At 29.6% G+C, this 20,285-nt stretch overlaps 1 protein-coding gene across 1 annotated transcript; it reads left to right on the top strand.

The window, feature by feature from the left end:
* Positions 1 to 15,460: 15,460 nt before the first annotated feature.
* On the top strand, positions 15,461 to 19,876 carry LOC100818086 (nudix hydrolase 16, mitochondrial). The gene is made up of 4 exons (XM_003542767.5): positions 15,461 to 15,978; positions 17,486 to 17,600; positions 18,333 to 18,416; positions 19,425 to 19,876. Exons 1-4 carry the CDS (start codon positions 15,908 to 15,910, stop codon positions 19,680 to 19,682), a joined length of 528 nt encoding a protein of 175 aa, XP_003542815.1. The 5' UTR covers positions 15,461 to 15,907; the 3' UTR covers positions 19,683 to 19,876.
* The last annotated feature ends 409 nt before the right edge of the window (positions 19,877 to 20,285 follow it).

Below are 20,285 nucleotides of genomic sequence, written 5' to 3'. Positions count from 1 at the left end.
ATATATATATATATATATATATATATATATATATATATATATATATATATATATATATATATATATATATATGAGTTTGATTCTTTGGGTTATGTCACCTTGACAATCTCAAGATCATTCCTTTCAATATTATTTATTATATCGTAAAAGTGTTGTAATTTAATAATCAATCTATTAGTGTAATAACACATGTCATATACAATTTATATTTTACAAATTCTTATATTATTATAATTTTTAATATTTGAAATATTTTTTTACTTCAAATATATATATATATATATGTCCGCCCGCGTGCACGTGTGTGCATATGCTTGCAAATATATTTATATTTATATGTTTAAAAAATTAAAATAAAGAATAAATTCAATTAAAACAAATAAATTTGAAACATATTATTGTACTAAAATAAATTCTTTTAAAACATATATTTATACTAAAAATAAATAATTTTAAATTTTTGTATTTACACTAAAATTAAAAATGGATGAAATTGAGTTATTATAAAACTTGAGCTCGACCTCAAGGGCAGACCAAGCTTAAGGGGGGCTTGAGCGCCCCAGATTTTTTTCTCATTTTAATTATTTCTGATTATTTATATAAAAAATTCTGACTTTTTGTTAAGTAAATGAATCTAATTTGAAAAATCAATAATGTTCAACACAATTGATAGACGATTGAATTTCATAAACATGTTGATAAGGATTTAATTTTCTTATCTTATGTTGGAAAAGAAAGAGATAAACTGATAGATTGAATAAAATTATGGAATTAAATTACAAAATATAGTTTGTAACACTTATATACAGGGTCAAATTAACTAACTTACTTCATGCCAAAACTAACTACTTTAACTAACATAACAAATACTCAACTAGCTTTTACATTCTCTATTATCCCCCTCAAGTTGTGAATGAAATTGGTGAAAAAACAAGCCGGAGGAGACTGTGAATATTCAGTTATTTGATATTGAGTCTTAACATGAATCAACTCAAAGATGTTTGATGGAACAAGTTCTCAAAAATATGCATAACATAATAATTTATTAGTTTAATTTTATCGGTGTAATTTTAATGTAAGTTAATAAAAATTATGGTAGACATACTTTTAAAAGAAGTTTTGTTAACCATAAATAAACATCATGTATAATAATTTGTAGTTTGATAATAATATAAAAATCTATTCTATAATAATATTTATTTTCTCATAATTTATAAAAAAAATAAGAGAGACATTATAAATATAGGAAAAAACAGAATGACAAAAATATAAGTGACATGATAAAAATATGTGCAGTATAAATTATTGTATAATTTTATTATGAAAATAAGATACCACTTGTATTTTTATAGTAAAACATAAAATTGAATTAAATTTATCTCTGATCTTGTTTAATTATGGTAAAAATATAAGATGAAGAACACTGAAAAGAAATAAAGGGTGTACAATAAATATTATTGGAAAAATACATCTGATTGACACACTAATTGGCCTAACACGTGATTGATATAGGTAGCATCTTAAAAAATGTTTTAAAAAAATAAATTTGGGACAAATGATGAATGCACAATAATGAGTATCAACAAGTTGATAGAGCATGTTTCAAATCTAGTACAAAATGACTTTTGAGACTAAAATAATTGTCAAAGGATTAAAATTCTTGTTTTTGTTTTTGTTTTCATTTTTGTTTTTATTAGTTAAATTTGCATTTGAACGCATGCATGCAGCACAACAATTTCAATTACAAATCAAACATTATTTTAATCTAAATAAATTTAGATTCAAATCTTTTAAATAATCTCTTGAGTTTAAGCTAGGTAGATAAAAAAAAATTTGCTATTCGAAAGGAAATTAAATCTCTATCTAGGGTAATTAGTTAGATTCCTGTGTAGAAAAATAATAGATACCTTATACTTATAATATAATCATGTTATACAGTTATTTGGCATCTAAACAAAAACATGTTACTCTCTCTATCCAACAAGAAAAATGTCTCGAGCAAGAATCACGTGCTTGCAAATCCTATTCACTATTATTCCATCATCTCCTAAAGGATGACTTTTGTAGTCATGGACGCCTCCGACAGCACAAACGCCAACAACATAAGCACCGCCATTATGCCGACAGGGAAGAAGAGGAGAACAAGCGGTGGCGGAGGGAGTGGTGGCAACATCAGTGGTAGCACTACCATCAATGCTGTCACGGCAACCAGAATTAGAATCGACACCGCGCTAAAGAATCGAACCATGTTTTTCACCACAGGTTGGACACCTTTACATCAGATTCCAGCAAACATGAAAAAAAGTGAAGACCAGATTAAGAAAAGAGAATGAGTTTTGACGATTAGGTAAGATTGTTGGAAATTTATAGCGTGCCATGCAATGCAATGCATGGGACCCACCACCAATTAGTTATGTTTGTTTGTTATCATTCACTCAATCTCATATATGTTGGTGAAAAAAAAAAGAATTCATGAGACTACTTGAAGGAAAAAATGAAATGCAAGAGTAATTTGAATGAGTATCAAGTATCAACAATTTTTGTAAGTTGACTAAAGGTATCTAATAACTTAGTGGGTACAAATCATAATTGTATATTGTATTTTGACATTGCCTTTGTTTTATTTTCCATGAAAGATTTTTATTGTTCTGCATTCTCCATTGAGTTATTTTTTAATCCATATCAATTGTGAATTGAATCAATTGCTTTATATTAGAGATGCATTTAGATACATACATGCATGCATAGGTTAGACTGTCTATTTGTGTCATTGCTTTATCTGTGGTTGTAATTGGGACCTATTCTGGGCCATGAGTACATGCACTGGTTAGATTTGCCGACCAAGTTTGTTATGAATTTAAAACATTAATGAAAGTTCTGCAAATACAGTCAAAATATTAAAAATAATAATACTAAATTAATGGTAAGTCAGAACACTATTTATGAAACTTTTCAAGAGCTGGTTCACATCCTTAATATAATAATGACAAAAATTTATACATATATTTTATACAATATTTTTTTTATAAATATGAGAGATAAGAAAAAAAGAGATAAATCTAACTATAAAATTTCCTATCGGCGGTTGTGCAGATGTCTTTATGAAAAAATTCAAATAATAAGTTTATTCTAAAAAATTCCATATCACTATTACATAATTGTAGGAAATTATAATATTTTTTTTTATTTTTATCTGGAATTTAATCAAGTAAATAATTAAAGACACATCAATTTTTTTCATTTTCAAATTTGAATTAATTAAATGAATGAGGAGTTTTATTAATACAGTTAAGGATCTTAGAGCAAATTTTTAATAATAAAAGTAAATATTAATTATTAAATAAATTTTTTAATGCATAATATATATAAAATCTAGTTGTTTTATATAAGAAAGAAAAAAAAGAGAGAATTTTTTAAGTTTAGTTTAATTTATTTAAATAAATCTAATTTAAAATTTGAAAATGTAACTTTTATATATATATATATATATATGGATTGTCACTTGACAATCCCTAGATCATTCCTTTCAATATTATTCATTATATTATAAAAATGTTATATTTTAATACTCAATCTATTAGTGTAATAACTCTTTACATAAACAATTTACACTTTACAAATTCTTATATTATTATAATTTTTAATATTTGAAATATCTTTTTATTTTATATATATATATATGAGCGTGCTCGTGTGTCCGTGCATGTGTGTGTATGCTTACAAATATATTTATATGTATATGTTTAAAAAATTAAAATAAAGAATAAATTCAATTAAAACAAATAAATTTGAAGCATATTATTGTACTATAATAAATACTTTTAAAACATATATTTATACTAAAAATAAATAATTTAAAATTTATATATTTACACTAAAATTAAAAATGAATGAAATTGAATTATTATAAAACTTAAGCTCAACCTCAAGGGCACACCAAGGTGGGGGCTTGGGCGCCCCAAATTATTTGCTCATTTTAAATTTTTCTGATTAATTATATAAAAAAATCTGACTTTTTATTAAGTAAATGAATAAAGTTAAAACCATACATCCTCCAAGATAACAGGACTGGCAAGTCGTGCCGGCTCCGATGGTGCAATCAGTTTAGTGGTTAAACAAAATCCTTTTAAAAGTATAGCTTCCTCCAAATTCAAAGACATGAGTTAACATCTGTGGAGCCCATTTACTATATATTTATTTGTTTGTTAGAAAGTCCAAAACAATTGTTAGAAAGTCCCATAGCTTTATCCAAATTATGGATTAGACATTCCCAACAAAAAAAATCAAATTACTTTTATTCAACTCTATTTTCTTACTAGATGCAGTATAATTTATGTATTCCTTTTCTTGAATGCAATACTTGGTCTGGACAAATTAAAATGCAACACTCTATGACCATGCAAAATCAAAAGTCATATGGCCTGAATCTTTCAACACGAGGTGGTGGGTTAGTGGTAGCTTCCTTGCAATAAGTACCTTCATTAGACCTGAGATCACACATTGTGTGACCTTTAAGTCAATTCATGTACAATTTTTCTTGATATCATTGGGAAGCTAATTAAGAGAATTTGGAGATAACTCTGTATGATTTTATCTTATGATCTTTATGAGGAATCACCCCAGCTCCATTTGATTCCCTTCTCTTATCCAAACTCTGGTTCAGACGTCCCTGGCGACGTATAGGAAATTAATTAACATCTAGTCATTATTTGGTTTAAATTAAACTTGATCTCTTGGACATGAAAGAAATAATCTATAGAAATTTTTGTAGGTATTATTGGTGTTGTCTTTAAATTAGAATTAGAGTTTTATTTTAGTAATTTGTGCAATTTTAATGGTTGTGTTTGTTATGCAAATTACTGAAGCTAGTACCTTCAATTTCTAATTGGGAAAAAATACTAACAGAACCTAAACAATTATATGTAATTAGTTTTACCTGTTTTATAACTACGAAAGAGCATAAAAATGTGGATCCTAAAAAATTATAAATCAAATTAAGTTTCACTCAAATGGAAATACAAGCAAAAAGGTTTGTTTCTTTTTGCCATTAATTTGAGTTGTACAATAGTAAAACTGTAAAAAAACGTAAGGGAGCAATAAATAATAAAACTTTTGAAATAAATTAGTCTTAAAGTTTGGTGAATGTTATAAACTTGAACTGGTGCACACGCAGAGATATGTTGTTTTAAAGTTTGGTGAGATTTCAGTTTTACATTATTTCATTATTACACCACCCCAATAAATTCAAAGCATTAGCTATCACCAATGAGAGTGAGAATGTTCTTGTTTACTTTTTTTTTCTTTTGTCACTTTATCCACATTTTTATTTTGTCTGATTAATGGATTCTTTTTCTCGTGACTACATAGCTCGTGACTGTTTCAATTTATTTATTTATAACCTGTTTGGAAAAATTAGTTTTAGGTCTAAAAATTATAATAAAAAATTTAAAAAATGAGTAATTATTTGTTGTTATTTTAGCTTTCAACTTGAAATTAAAATTGATTATAAAAAAACTGAATATAATCCAAACACACTGATATTAGTTAGTGGTCTCTTATTAGAATGTGAAACATGTCATAACCTTAAATAACCAGAATTTCATTTGTTCGTTATAAATTTATCCAAAGCAGGTTGATCCTGATTATCAAGCTTGGGCCTCTAGAGATACCTCAAGGAAGCCTCTTCGGACAGGTGAAATATGAAATAATGCTTGATGGCAATTACCACTATTGCGGGCCTTAAATAAAGAATGAATAAATTAAATTAGTTAGCAAATAAATCTATTTCTTAGTAATTGATGATGTGTGTGATGTTGGTAATGTAATTTTAAACTGTGTTTCTCACTCACAAAGTAGTAGAATACGCATATAAAGCATCATTAGGCAAACAAAATCAATTGGTGATATTTATTGCCAGAATTCTAGGATAGATATATTCACTATGCTTGTCAGCACACAAGAAATTGTGTCTCTCCCTTAAATGCTGACACTAGCATTAGGCATGGCAGAAATCAAAATGTTGTGGTGCATGAATAGACTTATAAGAATAGATAAGATCAGTAGTGAACATATGAAGAGAGAGCATATGAATAACATCTATTGAGAAAAGGATGATAGAATGATGTCCAAGCCCCAACATGATGGGAGCAGTACTTGAACATCAATTGGAGCAAAGAAGGTATGTTGTCAATCAGTTGACCACCTGTTTGTGTAACTAATATATAGTTGATTTTTTTTATTGCACCCCTTGTACTTATAGGTCTTTGAAATATGAAACGAGGTGCAAGGCAACAACAATTATTATGAAATTGCATTCTCGTTTTGTAAAAACCTTCTATGGTATAATGGTAAAATTTGCAATTAGTAGACAAAACTAGCTAGCTAGCTAGGTAATAAATACCCAGGGTGAACATGACATCCATCTATTTATAGGAAAAATCTTTCATGAAATTGCATTTCGGGCAAGATCACCTATTTATAGGAAAAATGTGAAAAGAATGGGTAAAACGGCCTCAAAATATCCCTCTTACTCAACGTATATACATCGAATCCACTACATAGGAATACTGGTGCAGCTAGCATGCACTACAAGATCCCTCCTTGAAAGATTTATGTAACAGTGCTAGTTATTGATATCATATTGATCTTCACCCATGTGCAATAGGATTGTTGTAAATCATGTGAGATCATCATATTATTTCCAAGTCTTAATAGTCTTGTGATGCTACTACACATAGTTGTTGTTATTCTCATCATATTATCGGTTATATGTAACCACTGCATAATATCTTATAGGACTTATTTGTTAGATCAAAAAGCAACTAGTAGAAGTAACAATAGGATACTTTAAGCCTATTCACTATCACATGTTGATATCTAATGTTTTTGGGAATGATGATTGATTTAGGTGGTCATTGAGTTATTTATTGGATTGTTGCTTTGATTTTGGATCGTCCTGCTCATCATCACAGGTACAAATATTTGTTACCAATGTTTTGTGAGTAAGAGACAATTAAATTTTTGTCAGTAAGAGCATTTCACAATGAACAACAAACAAACTTAGGAGAGAGAGAGACAGACAAAACCAACGAACCCGAGTGAGACTAGTAAAAAGTGTGTGTGTTATAGAGAGGAAGAGGAATCGGGAGAGGGCATCGCCTTCTTGTTCTTCTTCATATAAACATTTCCCCTATTTCATTTTGATTAAAACCCTAGTTTCGATGTTGCTGCTTTGACACAACGCAACAGACCAGGAAGAACCCTACCCAAACAAGAAACCAATGGCTGCAGAGTTAGGGCAACAGACAGTGGAGCTCTCGACCCTCGTCACACGCGGCGCTAACGATAAGTCCTCCAATATGTTAGCATCGCCTGTATTATTTAAAAGTTAAAAATGAAACCTATGATTTTTAGGCAATTTTGTAATTGTAGTTTAGTTACTTTACATTTTTACAGTTCATGTCTCCTTAACATTAAATATTCTTTTCATTCATAGTAATTAATAAATTTTTCATGGAATTTCTAGTCAAAACTGTTTCAAAACAGAATGAAAATTATATGTTGTATAGTCTGCTTTTAAAATTTGCAGGTTAATTTTGGGATTATTGAAAAAATAGACAGCATATTAAAAAAATCATAAAAACAACATCGGTTTTCAAAAAAAAATTCAAAGTTGTATGTCATTTTTTAAAAAATAGATGTTAAATTTCATTAACAACATCAGTTTTGGGAAAAATCGATATTACTGGTAATAAAACAACATTGGCTCTTACCAAAAATTGATGTCTATTATAAGAAAATAACATCGATTTTTAATAAAAACTGATGTTATTTTATTACTAGTAACATCGGTTTTGGTTAAAACTGATGTTGATATAGAGATATATAACTTTTCTTATAATTCTTATTATATAACATCGGTTATTTAAATAACCGATGTTGACGATAATACTTTCAACGTCGGTTAATAATCGACGTTGAAAGTCCTTAATAACTTATATAGAAACCCTATTTTTTAGAGTGCTAATTTGAAATTTGAAAATACAACTTATATATATATAAGTTTGATTCTTTGGGTTATGTCACTTTACAATCCCAAGATCATTCTTTTCAATATTATTTATCATATTGTAAAAAATGTTATATTTTAATAATCAATTTATTAGTGTAATAATTCGTACCATACACAATTTATACTTTACAAATTCTTATATTATTATAATTTTTAATATTTGAAATATCTTTTTACTTCAAATATATATATGTGTGTGTGCGCGCGTGTATGAGTCTTTGTGTTTGTGCATGTGTGTGCATATACTTGCAAATATATTTATATGATATATTTGAAAAATTAAAATAAAGAATAAATTCAATTGAAACAAATAAATTTGAAACATATTATTGTACTAAAATAAATAATTTTAAAACATATATTTATACTAAAAATAAATAATTTTTAAATTTCATATTTACACTAAAATTAAAAATGGATCAAATTGAGTTATTATAAAACTTGAGCTCGACCTCAAAGGCAGACCAAGGTTAAGGTGGGCTTGGGCGCCCTAGATTTTTTTTCTCATTTTAACTTTTTCTGATTATTTATATAAAAATTTCTGATTTTTTTTATTAAGTAAATGAATCTAATTTGAAAAATCAATAACATCCAACACAATTGATAGATGATCGGATTTCTTAAACATGTTGATAGGGGTTTAATTTTTTTATCTTACGTTGGGAAAGAAAGAGATAAACTGATAGAGTGAATAAAATTAATGGAATTGAATTACAAAATATGATTTGTACTGCTTATATAAAGGTCAAACTAACTAACTTACTTCATGCCGAAGCTAACTACATTAACTAACATACATAATAGATACTCAAGTAGCTTTTACATTTTCTAATATTCCCCTCAAGTTGTGAATGAAATTGGTGAAAAAAAGAAGTTGAACGAGGCTTATGAATACTTCAGCTATTTGATGCTGAGTCTTTACACGAATCAACTCAAAGATGTTTGATTGAACAAGTCTTCAAAAATATGCATAACATAATAATTTATTAGTTTGATGTTATGTGTTAACACTGTAATTTTAATATAAGTTAATAAAAATTATGGTTGACATACTTTTAAAAGGATTTTCGTTAACCATAAATAAACTTATCATATATAATAATTTGTAGTTTGATAATAATATAAAAATCTATTTTATGATAATGTTTATTTTCTCATAATTTATAAAAAAAAATAAGATAGAGATTATAAATATAGAAAAAACAGAATGACAAAAATATAAGCTTCAGCACTTTCAAGCCTGGAAACATGCAAGCCAATACCTCGAATCTTCTTGACATTTATGTGAAATCAACAAAAGGAGAAGATGAAGATGTTATGATATCCGGTTAAATCTATACTAAACATATATGGATACCCTGCTACAAGTCAAGGCTGACATGTTAAGGAAGAAAATACCATCATAAAATTAAAATATGAAGTTCAAAGGCATAAGCACTAAGTAGACTCTTTACCAGTACAATATTAGATATTAGTCATGTTGTAATCTGCATAATTACCTGGGTTGATAATTTTTTAACCACACCATAAGCCAAAACATAAAAGGGGAAGTGGTCAGAACCAAAAAAAAGCTACAAGGAGAGAGAACAAAAACAACACAACACACGCGTACACACAAAAACCAAAGAATTTAAGAACAAAAAAAAAAGAAACTATCCTTAGTTTTTGCACGGTTCTCTCTCCCAAATTCCTCCTCCGGATACCTTATTCTGGTATAACAACAAAAATGACAATGTTTCCTCTTACCACCGAGGTGGTGGGTTTGGGTTATGGAACCAGCATCAACTTATAGGCCAGGGCCCTCCTCCTCAACCGCGACCTCTCTTTTGCCAAGATCACTACTCCGCGCTGGGCGTTGGGCCCAGCAAGACAATCTCGGACGATCAGTCGTGGTTGAGATCCAAGTTCATGCTTAGAAGGGCAGCAGGAGGAGGGATTAGCTGTCAGAACTGCGGGAACCAAGCCAAGAAAGATTGCCCTCACATGTGGTGCAGGACGTGCTGCAAGAGCCGCGGCTTCGATTGCCAAACCCACGTCAAGAGCACTTGGGTCCCCGCATCACGCCTCCGCGAACGACTACAACAACTCTTTGCTTTGCAACAAACCCTCGAACCACCTTTTTCTGGAGGAGGTGACCTTCCCAAAAGGCACAAAGAGAGAGACCATCATTATCATTCTCTTATCGCCTGCACTCGCCTCCCATTCAGTATTATAGTTATTAAATTAAATAATAAAAAAGAGGCAAAACCCTAACCCTAAGAGGAAGGAGAGAAAAGGGATTACTAACATATCTGAGGGCCAGGGCTGCCGTCGCCGGTGAGAGAGTCGAAGTCAGTGCCAAAGAGGCGAGTGTTGCGGTTGGCGTCAGTGTCCTAGTGGAACCCGCGGCCCTTGGTCTTCTTCAGTCACCGCAGTTTCATCCTTGTTTTTGCTCATTGTTCGAGGTCGAGGGGTGTCGTGCGTGTGGATAAGGCCGTGAATGCCAAGGGACACGTAGCGTGTGGATAAGATCATGAGATAGCGAAGGTGTTTTAATAAAATCCGTCTTAATTTTTATGACCAACACATATTCTAAGGTGATTTTCAATAACTGTCTTAGAATGTGTGTCCTATAAGACTTTTTTCAGTTCGATAATTATAAAAATATCACTGGTTTATTTTTTAAGGTTTTGTTGCAACCGACGTAAAAAGTGTGTCATAAAAAAGTGTTTTTTTTAGTAGTAGACATGATAAAAATATGTGCAATATAAGTTATTGTATAATTTTATTATGAAAATAAGATACCTCTTGTATTTTTATAGTAAAACAAAATTGAATTAAATTTATCTCTGATCTTGTTTAATTATGATAAAAATATAAGATGCGAGAATAGTGAAAAAAAATAAAGGATGTACAATAAAGATTATTGGAGAAATACATACTAGTTGCAACAAGTAGGATTTCAATTATAAGGAATTTTTATAAAAAAAACTCAAATTTTGGTTTAAGTATCACTTTTATTTTTAGTGAATTGTTTAAGTATCACTTATAAATTCTTTAATTTTATTATTTATGTCTCTCATGTTTTTCTAAGTATGAACTTTTTAGTATTTATCATTTCCATAATAATTTTATTAAGTGATGATGGGTTAAGTATTTTTATTTAATCTTTGTCATGTCCTGTGTATTAGCTTTTATTTAATTTCTTTATAATCTGGTTTTTGGCATGTGCCTTTATTTTTTATTAGTTAGTACTTTTAACATGTTATTTGTGGCATTAGGAGAGTTAATCTATTTGGTTGAAAGGCAGCACATGAGCATCTCTAGTGCTTATTTATGTGTTCCAGTGTTTGAACCTCTTGAAGGTTGTGACATCTCACATCTTTGTGATTGTTGTTCAACTCCACTTTTATAAAAGTATCATCCAATTTTTTTTCTAGTATGAATTTGGATAAATAGCATCAAATCTCTCAATAATACCATCCAGATTTTATAGTATGAATTTGAATAAAAATTCATACAATAATTACGTCAAAACCATACTCAAAGCATACCATCCCAATTTTCTAGTATAAATTTAGATAAAAATTCATATAATAATTATGTCAAAACCGTCAATTCTCAAAGTATACCATCCCAATTTTTTAGTATGAATTCGGGTAAAAATTCATACAATAACTACCTCATAACCATCCATTCTCAAAAGCAAACCATCTCAATTTTATCGTATGAATGAAGTTTATACAATAATTACATCAAAATCGTCAATTCTCAAAACATATCATCGGATTTTATAGTGTGAATCATTTTCATACAATCATTACATGATCAATTCTCAAAGCATATTATCCCAATTTTTTAGTATGAATTTATCGTATGAATGAAGTTCATACAATAATCACATCAAAATCGTCAATTCTCAAAGCATACCATCGGATTTTATAGTGTGAATCAAACTCATACAATAATTACATGGTCAATTCTCAAAGTATACTATTCCAATTTTTTAGTATGAATTTAATTGGGATAAAATTCAAACAATAATAGCATCAAATTCCTTAATTCTCAAAACACTAATAGCATCCAAATTTTATAGTATGAATTTGAACAAAAAATCATTAAATAAAAAACTGTTCATTCTCAAAGAACACCATCCTGAATTTACAATATGAATTTAAACTAAAATTCATATCATAACTACATCAAAACCGTCCATTCTCAAAATATACCGATTTAGTACTTCCGTCAATTCTCAAGCATGATATCCCGCTTTACACTATGAATATAAAAAGATTCATCTGCATTTAGAAGCGTCAATTCTCAGCCACACTATTTCAATTTTACAATATGAACATAATATTCATAATGCATTTAGGGCCGCCAGTTCCGAAGCACGCCATTCCAGTTTTAGAAATTGAATTAAGAATTCACTTTGCAAATCACATTTTGGTCATTTGAAGATTGAAGTTAAAATTACCCAATGACAAATCAATCTCGCAATCCAACTACGAATAGCGAATGAAAAAATTCTTCACTTTTTGGACAATCAAGTTTCATCAAAATTAGGCTTCTTGAATGATTAAGAAGGCGATGTAGCTGTCTCGAAATGAAAAAAAAAAAATTTGAAAGATTGACAGAATGATCGCGTTTGCCCAACCAAGGCAACACTTGAGTTAAAACAATTATAAAGAATTTCAAAGAAATTGAAAATCAAAAGAGAGAACAGTGGTAAAATTAACAATGGGACTGTGGATTCGTGGAGGTATAATGTAGAAGCTCACCATTCTGCGACTTCTTCATTCCCTCTCTCTGTTCGAATGATCACCGGCGTAGATTCTACCAATTTTGAATCGATTGCTCCTTGAGTTTTGTTTTATAGTATAACGTATGGGCCGGCCCGAACCCACTACAGCCACCATTTGATAATGTAATCCATTTATCATTTAATCAATTAAGTTCTGTTCACTGTTATTTGTTAGCTAATTAAAAATACATTTTATATTTTTAATTATGTCATTTTTTGAGATATATTTTTTTTCTATTTTTTAATGTTTAGCCAAATCAAAATAATAAATATTTTATTTTTTCAATTAAATGTGTCAGTTTTCAGTAATAAACTTAGCAAAACTACGAGTTTGATGAATTACAGAATTCACCAGAAAATCTATGAATAAAATAATCCGGCCGGAAGTTACATAAAACAGGAGAACTTGGAGTTCATTTGAAATGGTAATTCTTATTCAAGTTTATGACTTTATGTATTATTAATTTTCTTTATTTTGTTTAGATAATAATTAGAATTTTATTTTTAATTATAGGTTATACAAAGAGAAGAAATCATTTGTATCAACATAAAAGGAATGACTTAGCTTATGTAATGTATAACTTAAAGTTGAAAAAGAACTAAATTAAAAAATTATTGTTTTTTCATTTGATGAGATTAAATATGAAATTGAGTTTGAGTATCCTCAAGGGGAAGATGATGATGACAATGTTGAATTGGTGAGACATGTTAGAGAAAGTCAAGTGATCCAACTCTAAATGATTTTGATTTAGATAATTTAATTTTGTTGGAATCTAATGTTGATGTTAATGATGCTAAAAAAGAACTTGATGAGAAAGAAAATGATAATGATAATGATGATCATGGAAATGATGTCATTAGAGGATTAGAGATGGGCATTTGAAGATATTTTTTTAATTATTTAAATTCATTTTATTATACATTTATGTGCTTTTAATATATTTCAAGGTAAATCAATTGTTAAATTTAAACCTCAAGCTACATCTCTCTCTTCCCCCACTAAAGTCCATACCTTAATAAAATAAAATAAAACATAAAATCAATCTTTCTACATTACATAACACAGACTGATGATAACTATTGTTACATATTTCTATCAATTTGGATAATGTCAACCCACATAGGTGGTTCATTATAAATAAATAAAAAATCATGTAACTCTTATTCCAACCAGATCAGACAAAATCATTCAACGCCCAAATATTATCAATCACCAACGCAAAAATCAATGCTCAAATTTCACCCTATAATAGTCAGCTAAGCCATACACCAAACACCTACGATAAATAAAATTTATTTGGATTAAACCAAATTAAATTTAATACAACCAAACATAAAAAAATCTTACTATAATCACTTTTGTTCATCATCACCAACGTCTACCACTGCACAATTCGGGCCTACAAAATCTAGAAAACTATGAAAGACAAACTCGACAATAAAGATGTTTTAAAATTTAGATCAACCTCTTTAAATAGTTGCATTCTTATTTACATATATCAATAAAATTAGACTAAATATTCACTCTTCCATTTATAATTCAACATCGTTTAAACCTAAATATGAAAACAAGAAAATAGAATGGTCTTTGTAAAAACATAAAAATGACAAAACAAATGCAAAAAAGGAGGAGACAAATTTGAATGACTTCTTTTTTTTCTATTATTAGGTTGGACGCACCTTTAGACTAAACTCCAACAGTAAGAACATTTGCAATTCTAGCTATGAACATACGTCTAGATCCAATATGCGAGAAAATAGCTAGAAAGGTTGAACCAAATTCTTTATGTATCTACTAAGACATCAAGTTTTATAATATAGTCCACTTAATTAAATTCCAAATTGAAGCAAGTTGACCCCTTAAATGATGTTCTTGAAAACAACAACATTTACTTTCTTTAATTATTTAAGTTTGTCTTCAATTGATATGAAAGCTCACAATGAAGTTTTTCACTATACTATTTTAAGCTTGTTATATTAATCATGTAACCACTTATACATGTCATTGAGTGACACAACCTGTAATAATTTAGTTGATAATATTAAATTTATTAATAATTTATATTATTTAAAAAAATTTCTTTAAATTTATTAATAATTTATTTCTTTCTCCACCTAATTACTTCTCACCTAATTAATATTTTAAATAGAGAATATTATAATTAATTAATGATATTATAAGAAAAAATAAGTAATACACCGTACAATTAGAACAATATCCTATAAAAATATAAACAATAATTCTTTTATAAAAAAAGTCTTGTATATAGAGTAGTAATTATACGCTACACTCCTATTTGACTCTCCCTAGTATATTTCTTTTGAGTTGATTAATCAATATTTTATAAACACAAGACAAATATGTACACATCCATGATGCATCAATTCCACTTTATTTTTGAATCAAAAGATTTTGCACAATAAAATCCAATATTATGTGGTTGGTACATATAAATATTATGAAGAGTGCTAGATACATGTAACATTAATTAAAATCTATAAAATAAAATAAAAATATTAAAAATGATAGAAGATCCACAGAATTTTATCATCTATTAGATATTAGTATTTCATTGAACCAACAAAATAGAAAAATAGAAGGAGAAGAAGAGAGGACCCTACAAAATCCTGACACACTTAATGGCAAAAAGAACAAACATCATTCTCCATCAGTTGACTTCTTCAACCACGTGCGCGTCCCAATTCCCAACCTCGCTCACCGCACAACTCACCCAATCACCATCCTCCCAAACGTGTCATAAAATCATTGGTCTATAAAATCAAGCTCCACAAGTTGACCATGATCCACCTGACTTTGACCGATCGCTTTGCATTCATTTCGTTTCGTCTCTTCCCAACCCAACCCTCATTCATTGCCTTAATTCATTTTCTCTTTCTCTCTCTGTAAACACAAATCCTAAGAAGAAGAAGAAGAAGGAACAATGATGCGTTGGTAGATCGTGATTTGGTGCGCGATCATTGTAGGATCGATGCATTCGAATTTCGCAATGACGAAGGAATCATTTGAGAATTGATTTGAGAAAATCATTACTATGTCTGAATTGGTGGCCCGTACGGGCCGGCATCAGCAGCGGTACGAGAACGGTTATCGTCTTGTTTCTGGGTAAAATGACAACGTTTTTTGTCCCTTCTTTTCATCTTCTTTGATTCAATAATCGTTTATTGTTGTTGAATAATAATAATAATAATAATAATAAATGTCGTTTTGGTACGGAACATGTAAAAAGTTTATTTGATTATTTGGTTGGTTGGGTTGAGAAATTAGGATGTTGACTGGATGATGGTGATGCTTTAACGTTATAAGTTGTTGATATTATTTAATTTTTGGTTTAGATAGATGTTTGCTTTTAAAAAAATCTTTTTTGTTGTTTGTTGATGTTGATGCATGTGGTTATTGCACCATTTTTTTGGGATAACGAAGTTTTTGTGTATTTATTTTATATAAAGGAAATCTTCGTTGTCGCAAGAAATTGCATATAAATGAGGTCACAATTATGTTATGGACAATCAAAAACCTTTTGATGGTATCCGATTTTATTTTTTTTTAAAAACCTTGTTATTGATTGATCATTCTTAAAGATAGAATAGAAATGATTTGGTTTTAGTATAAATATTTTATTATAACGAAGTTTTCTGTAATAGTGCTAAACTAATTGGATTTTGGTGGGTCTTTAAATACATTAAGACATTATTCTTTATTTGTTTTTCTCTGTTTTGGTGTGGATTAGCGTGTCTTGTAGCATAGTTTAATTATGAAGGAATGGGTTATTTCGTGAAAGCACGTGGATTTAAAGAGAGAAATTACGATGATCATTTTTTATGGACATAGACATACTAAATCATTGTTTGTAGAGTGTATGGTTTTGCAATAGTGGATGCTAATTTAATTGAAAAATGGAGAAGTTTTATTTTGGAGCATTGACTTTCTGTGCTTGTTAGGTAATTGTGTTAGCTTGACTTTTGAGATACATTCACAATTTTTTAAGTTTGATATGATCACACTTTTGTTCCTTTTGAGGTTTCTATTTTGTGCATATAATTTAGCTTGTGCATTTTTTGGTCAATGCTTGAACTGTTAAGTTGAAAATAGAGATAAATGATATATCATGAATCTTATATTTTTTAGACTTGCACAGCAGTGATGCTTCAAATCCTGGAAATTTCAATAGGATGCACGCAGTACCATATAAGCCTTTTTGTTAACATTTTAGTGTTTATTATTTTCCTTAACATTTTTGTATGACGTGTTAAGGTTTGTCATATCATCATCTTTACTTATGAATTGGAGAAATGTGTGATTTTTGAACAAGCAAAATCATTGTTTATTCCAAATAACTCAATTGTAAAATAATTGAATAATTTTTTGATACAATCTCATATGTGGTACCAATATGAATCTGGACTTCGTGAGTGTAATAGGGGGGGGGGGGGGGGGGGGGGAGGAATTGAAGAATTCCGTTGACTAAGTTAATTAGCCTTTTAATTGAGCAGCTTTGATTACAACAATAACCTATGATTTTCAGCTAGGAATTGCTTGGCTTTTGTTTAATGTACTTGTTTTGGATATAAATACTCAAAGATCTGATCTGGAGATGCTAATTGGGGTGCAGGTGTGTTCCATTTAGATATAAAAGTTCTAATGATTGTGGAGACTCTAGTTCTGAGAAGATTGTTGAAGTGCTTATGATAAATTCACCAAGCGGACCTGGTCTTTTGTTTCCCAAGGTATATGGTTCTGATCAAGTGAATTAGGTTGTGTCTGATACTTAAGCTCTTCGATCGAAATGCATTATGGCCTATCTAGGATCTTTGGTTTGAACGAATTTGTTTATAGGAAGTAAACCACAAGTTGAATTGGAACTTGAATTCAATGTTATTATATGCATATGATATAGTCCAATTACAGTTCAACACCCACAAAAGCTATATTCTAATACATATGAATATTGGGGACTCTTGGAACTCAGTTGGTCAATTTCTGTTCCGATTTTAATGCACATTTCATTGTTTACTAAATTAATTTTTTTTAAAAAAAATATTTGTTTTGGGCTAGATGGTAAAATCACAGATTCTGTTCTCTATACCACCATTCGGGATGACAAATTGATTTGTCATTCTTTTCTGAATTTTAGCAATACAAATGCTCGGTGTCATTTATTGCACTGTAAGAATTACGTGAATTGGAGGACCTTATTGTTAATTTGTGTTAAACACCTATACTGAATTTATTCATGAGACATTTCTATTAAATTGCAATATATGCTTTTATATATATATATATATATATTGCTGCCTTTGACTGCAACTGAAGGGTCCATTTAAAATGATTGTTGCTACTTTAGTTTTGAAATGTTTTGTAACTTAATCTGGTTGAGATCAGTTGTGCATTGTTTTCTGAAAGGGCACTAAATGAAGATGTAATTTCCGATTATTGAGATATTGTTTATTCCATTAAAGGGAGGTTGGGAGAATGACGAAACTGTTGAGCAGGCAGCTGTAAGGGAAGCTGTAGAAGAAGCAGGAGTTCGAGGAGACATAATGGTGAAAAACTTATCCACTCATGAATTTATTTGACTTTTGAGCTTCTGTAATTGTTATTGAAGCTTTCGTAATATCTTAACAGATTGTTTTATCTGTATACTTTAGTTGTTTCATAGTAAGAATCTAGGATCACTTAGTGGAATAAGACTTTTGTGATGAATTGAGTTAGTGTCACGTGATTGATGATAATTGCAATGAAGTTTTCTCCAATACTTACCGGGACTTTTGCATCTGAGTGAAAACACAAGAAGCCACATTATCATTTTTTTATTATCAACAACTGTAATAACTTGGTTTGGGATTTAGTTAGATTTAAGGCTCCTCACTCCTCCATAAGTGTGTATTCTGCGGAGATCGAATCCAGGTCCTCTCCCACAAATTTAGTATGTGTTATCAACTAAACTATACCCATTGGATGACGCCACATCATCATTTGAAGTTTGGTGAATATGGCCCTAAAATATGATTGAATGTTAGCACTTAAATTCTTTTATGGTTGCTTGCTTTTTTTTGTTGTTGTAGAATTTAGCATAAGTGGTATTGTACATGGTTTTGGTTAATATATTTGTTTTAACATGCTGTTAACCCTCTAAATCTTCTATTTCTATTCTTGATTTATCCTATTTTAACTGTAAACAATGATGATAAATATTTGGGTTAAATAAGTTTTTAGTCAATTTCTTTTTAGTTCTTAAACTTTTGTTTGACTGATCAAGATCCTTCAACTTTCTTTTCATTATGGTTCTTAGTTCCTAAACTATTGTTTGACTAGTTAAAGTCCCTCAAATTTTTTTCATTAGAGTTTTTAAGAACTAAAATCCTTAATGAAAAAAAGTTGAGCAACCTTGACTAGCGAACAAAAGTTTAGGGACTAAAAATCAAATTTTTAAAAAATTTAGGGACTAAAAACTAGTTAATCCTAAATATTTTGCATTGCCTTGTAATCTTGTCATTTGGATGGATACTTGCAAATCGATTGTTGATATACTTATGGCTATTTGATGTCAGGATTTTCTTGGATACTATGAGTTTAGGAGTAAGACCCATCAAGATGAGTTTAGTCCAGAAGGTTTATGTAAAGCAGCAATGTTTGCTTTGTTTGTTAAGGAAGAACTTGAGTTATGGCCTGAGCAAAGTACCAGAAATAGGAGATGGCTAGCTGTGTCGGAGGCACTTGAAAGCCTCCGGCATGCGTGGATGAGGGATGCCCTGGAATGCTTTTGTAAATGGCATGAGGATAAGTTGGTGAATGGAAGGGAAGAATAAGAAGGATTTGCTGACTAATTACATGTAGGGCATTGTATCTGTGTTTAAAACACTTCTCTTGGGGGTTCCATTACTTTAGGACAGTTAACTCTAAATCAGAATTGCATGGTAGTTTATCGTTGTTTCGAATCTGGATTGATCTCTGATTTTTTTTTAATTCAGAGTATATAATTCATAACATTGGTTTTAGTTGAGACTGGAGGATGCTTGTTCTGGTTGTTTTAATTGTTATCTATTCATGTTTAGTGCATACTCCGTTAACTCGAAATATTAACAAGGAACTTGATGTATGTTGATGACTAGTTTCATGCACTTCTTAAGCACTATTATTTCAGGAAATTGACGTAAGATCCACAAAAATATAACTTATTTATTTTTCACTCCCTATTTAGTGATACATGTTAAACTTACTCAATAATTTCTTTTTTTTAATATAACTTACTCAATAATTAGAATCATTTTAAAGAAAATCTAAAAAAAAAGTATGCTGATAAATTTTTCCTCCATTCCATGGATGAAATTGGAGTCCGGATAAGAAATGAATCCATATTTTGATATTCATACGGATTTAAGTTGTTACAACGGATAAATACCTCAATAATC

Source organism: Glycine max, chromosome 13 (genome assembly GCF_000004515.6).
Source record: "Glycine max cultivar Williams 82 chromosome 13, Glycine_max_v4.0, whole genome shotgun sequence".
In the NCBI taxonomy this organism is placed as follows: Eukaryota; Viridiplantae; Streptophyta; class Magnoliopsida; order Fabales; family Fabaceae; genus Glycine; species Glycine max.
Note: the sequence above shows the minus strand (reverse complement) of the source record. Positions and strands in the feature narration are given on the sequence as shown.